The sequence below is a fragment of the Mizuhopecten yessoensis genome, unplaced genomic scaffold (genome assembly GCF_002113885.1).
Source record: "Mizuhopecten yessoensis strain PY_sf001 unplaced genomic scaffold, ASM211388v2 scaffold10687, whole genome shotgun sequence".
Classification (NCBI taxonomy): Eukaryota; Metazoa; Mollusca; class Bivalvia; order Pectinida; family Pectinidae; genus Mizuhopecten; species Mizuhopecten yessoensis.
In genome coordinates, this window is record NW_018408671.1 from 235,965 (window position 1) to 244,097 (window position 8,133).

Consider the following 8,133-nt stretch of genomic DNA (forward strand, 5'->3'; position numbering starts at 1 on the left):
GCCTCCATAGCTCAGTGGTTAGAGCACTGGTCTTGTAAACCAGGGGTCGGGAGTTCGATCCTCCCTGGAGGCTGATTTCGATAAATCATTATTTTTCTTTTCCAATAATATCTACTTTAAACACTTGTTTGCATTAACAAACATGAAGAAACGTTGATTTAAAAAAAAAAAAAAAAAAAAAAATCCTGTCAACCGCCATTTTCAAGAGCAGCACACAAACAGAATCTTACTGAACTCATTCACCCCTGATGACACATTTGAACTCTTCCAATTCAAAGGTTGGAGTAGTTTATTATGAAAATTCAGGGGTGAATGCTTTAACGAGTGTATCACAATTTGTAAGAATACTACTTCATGCTGTATGATATATTTCTGTTTTACTCATAGGCTAAATGTAAACTTTACATTTGATTTGATATAATTTTTTGATAGGGTGTCAATTAAGCGCATCCCTTTCCACTTGATAAAACCACACAGGAATGTGTTTGGAAGGAAATACCTGTAGTAAATAAGTTCATGTCATTTCCACTCAAAACCCAGAACCCAGAACCATTTATTCAGAATGATTTATTAGTACAAATAAAAGTGGTCATATTGTAAAAAAAAACATGAAAAAAACATCAAAATGCAGTTAGAACAAGTTTGAATGACGGAACAAATTCCCACCAAATTAAGTAGGAGTTGCTATGGCAGTATTATATAAACCAAAATGGTGTCGGCCCCTGATTGCTAGTCGAAATTAGAATAGTATGTTTCTAAGTTTTAAAAGACTGTTTCTTGAAAAGATGTCATATGACTGAATTGCCTTGTTATATTTGAAGGGTGCGTCCTTCCCACTGAAATCCTGAGGTGAGAGCAGACGTATATGTGTATATACATAAAAGATTGCAAATACGAATCTGTCATTGCCAAATGACTTCTCATTTCTTTTATTTTTTAGGTATATAAATCAATTTGATACATTACCTTAAACTCGGTGAAAAACAGAGTATATTTTTGGCTGACATACAGATTTTAGAAAGTGACTTATAGGTTTTAGAAGTAGAAGTTTAAATATTTGTAAACCGCTGAGTTTTAATTGAAACCATCTGAAAAAAGGACGGAATTAAATTTTGGCCAAAAACCCAGTTGGAACAATGGTAGTTGTTGGAGCAATGCTAGTTGTTGGAGCAATGCTGGAGCAATGCTAGTTGGAACTCTTCTTGGTCATAGTTTTCTGAAATCCCAAGAAATATTTAGATAATAAACAAGTGGATTATTTTGGCAATTTCCCTGGGGTTTTTGCCACAATTTTTTTTTTTTTTAAATGGGATTTTAAAATGGTGATTAAATATTGTTTATAAAATCAAACTATGTGTCAAAAATCTATTCCTAACACATAAAAGTTTTTTTTACAAATAACAAAAACTATATAATGGAAAAAAAAAAAGAGTCTTGTGGAATTTCAAAAACGGAAAATATTTCTGGTACAGTTTGGTATTAAAAACAGTATTTGATGAAAAAAACATATTTCCAGGTTAAAAACTCTTTTCTCTCTACCCCACAGCCTTGTAAGTCAGCTCTCAGTTTGGTAAAATTTTACATATCCACCACTTGAGAATATGTTTCTTATCAAACTTGGTTGATATCCATCTCATAATTTCTGAGAAGGAGTCTAAGGCTTTCTTGCATATTTCTCCCCTTAGTCCTGCCCCTCAACCGCCTGGGGGGGGGGGGGGGGGGGGTATAAGCCCACATTAGTCCCGCCCCTTAACCCCCTGGGGGGTATAATCACACTACTGGTACAATTTTGAATCGTCATCAACTGATTTCTGTCAAATTTAGTGGAATTCCGATGAGCGGTTCAGAAGGAGAAGTTGTTTGAAGACATTGTTGACAGACGGATAGACAACATGGTATGCAGCATGACTTTATCTTGGTCCTACAGACCAGGTGAGCTAAAATGTGTAATGTAATCAAATAAAAAAACAGACAAAGATTTATTTTGTTTTGTATTTATTTTATATGTGTAAGCTCACATCACACATCAACATTTTCAGCTTGTTAATGTATAAAAGCTTAACTAAGTAATAAAAACTTCATGCATACAATAATTTATATGTTTAGCAAACAATAACAAACACTACTTTCCTATTACATTTACTTAAGCCATTTTGAATGGTTCTGAATGATAACAGCTAGGAAAATGATCAAATTTCATGATCATAAAACTCATCAATAAACAAGCGAACTCTCTTACACATGTATAGGTAACAAATGGAACCGAAGTGAAGCAATGTCACTTTTTACACTGATCACATAATATAACAGAATTTGCCTCATACACAAGAAATAATAGGCAAAATATATATAAAAAAAAAAAAGAAAAATGCAATCACTTTCACATTCTCTTTCATAACACTCTCACAATTATGTTGGTAATTCTGTACCTTTTTTACCATATAAAAAATCATGTACAGTACTCAACATAATAAACACCCTTGGCATTTAGTAATTTGGGAAAATTAGAATGAAAACCTTTCAAATTTCCCCTAAAAAGGCAAGTTTTTACAGAACAATGTATGTTGGTAGATTGCGGCAACAAGATGGAAGCTCTTACATGGTATTGGGTGATTATTAGAATGAATACAGCACAAACCCAATAGGCCATAGGGCAGTCTCTTGAACAACCTGTTGAGCCTAGACATACCCGTCACCTAATTCATAATTTTAAAACACATATACATGTAATTTGTGCATATGTATTGCTTTTAAATTCATTTGAATTATAAATGAAAACATGAACACAGTAAAAAGAAAACCAGAATATATGGTATTTTGTCAACAATTTTTTTCTGTATTATAAACAAACATTGTATGATCTAGCACTTGGTGAAGTGACTGGTATGAAGAAAACAACGGTTCATAAAATCAAGCCCTCCTTCTAAGAATTCCCAGGACTCATTTCCTTATACAAAAACTTCTTACTTCAAAAATAAGGAAGTTTGATGCTACAGACCAGCTTCTGTGCATTCTTAGTTGACAACTTTAGATCACTAAATAGCCATTATCAGGACAACCCTAGCATAAAATGAGGCTACTGAAGTACAAAAAAAGTGGTTGTGAAACTGTAAATTGTGATGTCATGGATATGTATAAAAGGGGCTATAATTACAGTCAAACATGTATGAAAAGACCACCCTCCCTAAGTCCATAAAATTATCTTTAATTCAGGGTTGCCTCTTAACTGTTTCACCCCTGAAGACACATTTGAACTCTTCCAATTCAAAGGTTGGAATAGTTCATTATGAAATGTCAGGGGTGAGTGAGCAAATCACAGGTAGTAAATTAATAAAGTTGGTCTCTCAAGCAGGTTTGATTGTAATTTACTGAAAATCCTGTGATGATCATATAGCATAGATGTATTGTCTTCTCTGTACAAAATCCTGTGATTATCATATAGCATAGCTGTATTGTCCTCTCTGTACAAAATCCTGTGATTATCATATTGTCCTCTCTGTACAAAATTGTATGTTAATTGTCATTTTCCTGAAACGGTTCTCACTTGTTGCTTCCAAAATATCTGTCTTTATTATGAAGACATATTTTACATGGACATGGTTATGTTATATAATAAACAGAGATTACCAGGTATAACACAAACCACTGCTTAAGGCAGTCCGAGTTGTCTCCCTTTGATGGTTCACTACAAATTGTATAGTGCTTGTTTAACCCATTCACCCCTAAAAACACAGTTGAACCTTACCAAATCAAAGACTAGGTAAGTCCAGTTTAATTATATAGGAGTGAATGAGTTAAAAGTAATGAAAAAAATATGGTTGGCATTAAATACTGTATTTGGTAGGGAAAGAGGAAACTCAGATTTATAAGGAAAGGTGTATGAAAAATAGTAAATTATTAGAAAAGATATATATAAAAAATATCCATAATATAATAATGCATGGAATGAGATTAAGTGTGGTTATATAGTAAAGATCTACTGAAGATGAGTATTAAAATATCACATGATGTCATTTAACATCAGAAAAATATCACAAAATTTTAACACAGGGTCATGAATTTATATAGATTTGACAGTAGATCGATGAATATCTAGTGAAATAAAACGCTTCTGTTTGCAAATACAAAGGTTTCACGATACATTTACTTTTAAATGCACACATACTCCAATCCAACTTATACTGCAACTACGTACATATATATGCATAGCTTCTGACAGGTCACACATTTCCCAAACACACACATAATCACTTCCATACTGACAGACTTGTCGCTTGCACAGCCGTTCCTGCACCAACTGTCACTGGTCACATAAAGTGTCACTGGTCACATAAAGTCAGTCATGGGCTGATTGACCTGTCACACCCTGGCCATTCATTGACCGACTGATCAGCCACAACTAGCCACTCATTGGACAACAGACTGGTTACATACAGCCATTCCTGGGCTGACTGACCGATCTCATACAGTCACCTTCCTGTGCTCACTGAGAAGTTACATACACAGCTATTGGTATACTGAGTGGTCAGTCACATACATACAATTCATAAGCTCAGCCTACGATACATTACAACATACAACATCATTTCCACAGCACGAGTCATGGGAGGTAACTCTCGGGTCCTTATCTGTACGAGTCACTTCAGCAGGCAACAACTGTTGCAGGTCATCAACTATGAACGGATGTGTGGCCCCAGAATCATGAGCCATGTCAGTTTTATCTGTCCTTACGTCACAAAAATTCTCACCCTCTCTTGTTCCTAAACAAACCCCCGATTTATTGTCCGTTTCAATACTGACACCAACCATTGCATTCCTGTCTAACTTGACGGTGTTTCCACGCGGAGAATCTCCAACTGATAAACTTCTATGTAGAAAACCACCTTGTTTATCTGTCTTTAAATTCTGCATAGCAGAAAAATCTAAAATCATTGCACTAAGAATGTTATCAACGGTGTCCGATTTGATTATCTCCCCTTGGTCTGTATTGACCTCGTTTTCTGTAACATTTACATGTACTTCCCCCGAGTTTGTGATGAGCTCCGATGTTTCTTCTGAGGTAGAATCTGTCTGAGTTTTCTCTAGGATGGCTTCATTGTCTGATAAAGATATTGCAACAAGACCGGTTTCTAATTGTTCTGCTTCCTGTCCAACAATTTCCTGTGTAATTGGATCCACTTCCTGTACAGCTTGGTCCACTTCCTGTGTAGCCGGAATTACAATGTTCACATGGCCAGTTTCACATGCAGGAACATTGTTTTCAACAGGATTTTCTTCTGCTACAACCCTTGCTTCTGATTCTGTTGTCTGAGTCTCAGTTGGTATTACCTCATGATCACTTGTTTCATTTTCCATTGTCACATTGTTTAAGGCATTGTTAATGTTGTTTAGCTCAATTTCCTGATTGGTTAATTTTGCCCCATCAGCATTGTTTGCAACATTGTCAGAGACAACAAAACCATAATTTCTTTCAAAAACGCGTCCTTCAATATCCCCTCCCTCTATGGAAATTTTTACATTTTCTTCAAAATCAGTTTCAGTAAGGTCAGGTGAGAAGAGCGGAGACAGGGCGTCGCCCCAGTTTGGGTTATAGAAAAGGAAGAGAACGGCCTGTATGCAGTGCTCAAGGGTCATGTTAGGGTCCCACTCTCCGGACTCTAGCAGACTGACACAGATATTTGTAGCATCGTCTGAATCATCTGTGTCAATATTTGGATGGTATATCTCCGTGAGACAGCGCACCTCTGGTGGACATTCCGGGTACTCGTTAACCACATAGATCTGAAACAATGTGAAATATGGGTAAGTGAAAGTGGAAACTAAATATATTTGATTATCACAAATCTCTTTTGATTCAGAATTGATACAAAAAAGAACATGCATTTTGATGCAATAAACCCTGAAGGCTAAATCTATGATAAACTTCTGACCACAACTAAGTTCTACTCTAAATGGTACTATTACTTTATCCTCCATATACCCAGGCATAAATGCCAATATAACCCTAAATATACAATGACCACATAACCTTACACCTGCAATGCCCACATAACCTTACACCTGCAATGCTCACATATTACCTTACACCTGCAATGCCCACATAACCCTACACCTGCAATTAATGCCAACATAACCTTACACATGCAATGCCCACATAACCTTACACCTGCAATGCTCACATTGCCTTACACCTGCAATGCCCACATTGCCTTACACCTGCAATGCCTACACAACCTTACACCTGCAATGCCCACATAACCTTACACCTGCAATGCCCACATAACATTACACCTGCAATTACCATATAACCCTATATACGATGCCCACATAACCTTACAAACCTGCAATGCCCACATTACCTTACACGTGTACTGCAATGCCAACATAACCTTACACCTGCAATTACCATATAACCCTATATACCCTTACAAACCTGCAATGCCCACACAACCAGACATCTGCAATTACCATTAATTATAAAAGTTTCACTAACTTGTATTTCTCCAACAAAGTATGTGTAATATTTAGTAATTACAACCAATGCATACATACGCGGCAACCATAATTCCTATTTATAGAAACTGATTAATGATCATAGTTACCTCAAACTCGAATTTGCCCCCTTTGTAGGCCCCATCTGACGGAGCCACTTCTACTTTGATGGACCCGTGATGTCGCTCGTTTTCCACATCCTCCCCTTCTAGGGAATCCACCAAGACCTGGACCTGGTCAGCTGTCACACTCCCGACGGACTTTATCAGGGAGTTGACGTCCCTCAGGAATGTTCGTTTCTTTGTCATTTTGACCTGTTAACAATCGGCTACCGTAACTTTGTGTTGATTTTATGTGTGTGTACCAGAACGTTGACTTCGTGTGCTTTCCGTTTACCTAATCGCATGATATAGTTGTTACGTTGTTCCTCTGTAGCTGTCAACGTCTGAATACCACTGAAAGGCCGCTGGAAAGTTCCTTGATATAGGCTTTAGTCGGGCCGATTCTAAAAATATATATTACCGTGAGCTTGTGCAATCATGAACCGGATCTCTCTGGAGTTATTATTAGTCTTGCAAGGCAATAGTCCAAGGGGTATCGAATAGTATTTCTCTCTGCATGCGATGATGAAATCCCATGGAAATTACTAGTTAGACTTACCCAAGTCCCGTTTTATATTTTTGGAGTACTTGGATCGAATTATTTTGTGTTTTATATATACGGATTTTTTCCAGTTATTTTGGGAAAGGGACCATGTCCTAAAATTGGAAGAAAAAGTTTGACGTTTTCTACGTTTTTAGGGAAATAGTAAACCAAAATTAACCATAACATACATACACGTGCATAGGCCTATAGACATAATGTATTTTCAACTGTGTAATTTAATTCTGACATATACAATGTGACTATATAAACCATGTTATGTAGTGTAGAATGCAGCAAAGAGCTTTAAATTAGTTCTGAACATGAAATTAATTAAAGGACGACGGTNGGGGGGGGGCTGTTATAAAGTGAATACATGGTATTCAATAATTAAAAATCATCCAATATATCAGTTTATTTCTTGATATGGTTAGATCAATATGTCGACTCTGTGACAGAAAACACAAAAAGATTCATTTAGCCGAAACCTTCATACCTGTCTAATTCCATATAATTATCTAGACTAAAATTAATTAGTGGCAGGAATGTCCCTACATAGGCACCATACGATTTGTAATGTGTTTTTAAAGTATCAGATGATTTTGCCGAGGTTCTGCGCTCAGCCTCCCGTATTTTGCAGATGATATGGATTTTCTCCTTGCATAATATTACACTCAATAATGGGCAGTAGAGTAGTACACGTTCATGATCAGAGTCTATGCTCTTCCAACCCCTATCCCCTTTAATTTATATTTACAAATATTTGTAACATAAACTGTACATTAGTACTAAACAATGACCTTGGTTTTTAGATAGCTACTGTTACTAGGTCACTGTGTATAACAATATTGGATTACAACATATTACGTCAGATAATGTCTCAACTGTGTTTAACTACTAGCTAGATATGTTACCTATCATGTATTTAAATGTTATATCACTATAGATATAGCTGAATTGGCTGACTAGGATAGCCTATGTGTTACTAGAACTGATCTC

At 36.2% G+C, this 8,133-nt stretch overlaps 1 protein-coding gene and 1 non-coding gene across 2 annotated transcripts; one reads left to right on the forward strand and one right to left on the reverse strand.

The window, feature by feature from the left end:
* Positions 1-73, forward strand: Trnat-ugu. The gene has a single exon. It is a non-coding gene; the product is annotated as a tRNA-Thr (tRNA).
* Positions 74-1,984: 1,911 nt separating this feature from the next.
* Positions 1,985-7,165, reverse strand: LOC110461850. The gene is made up of 2 exons (XM_021515558.1): positions 6,603-7,165; positions 1,985-5,781 (listed from the first exon to the last, which is right to left on the reverse strand). Exons 1-2 carry the CDS (start codon positions 6,798-6,800, stop codon positions 4,558-4,560), a joined length of 1,422 nt encoding a protein of 473 aa, XP_021371233.1. The 5' UTR covers positions 6,801-7,165; the 3' UTR covers positions 1,985-4,557.
* Between the last annotated feature and the right edge of the window lie 968 nt (positions 7,166-8,133).

Bases quoted from the DNA above. Each gene is read 5' to 3' on its own strand.
- LOC110461850 (XM_021515558.1), bottom strand. From the start codon at position 6,800: ATGACAAAGAAACGAACATTCCTGAGGGACGTCAACTCCCTGATAAAG. The intron at 5,782-6,602 runs GTAACTATGATC...ACATTGTTTCAG, and splicing joins GGGGCAAATTCGAGTTTGAG to ATCTATGTGGTTAACGAGTA.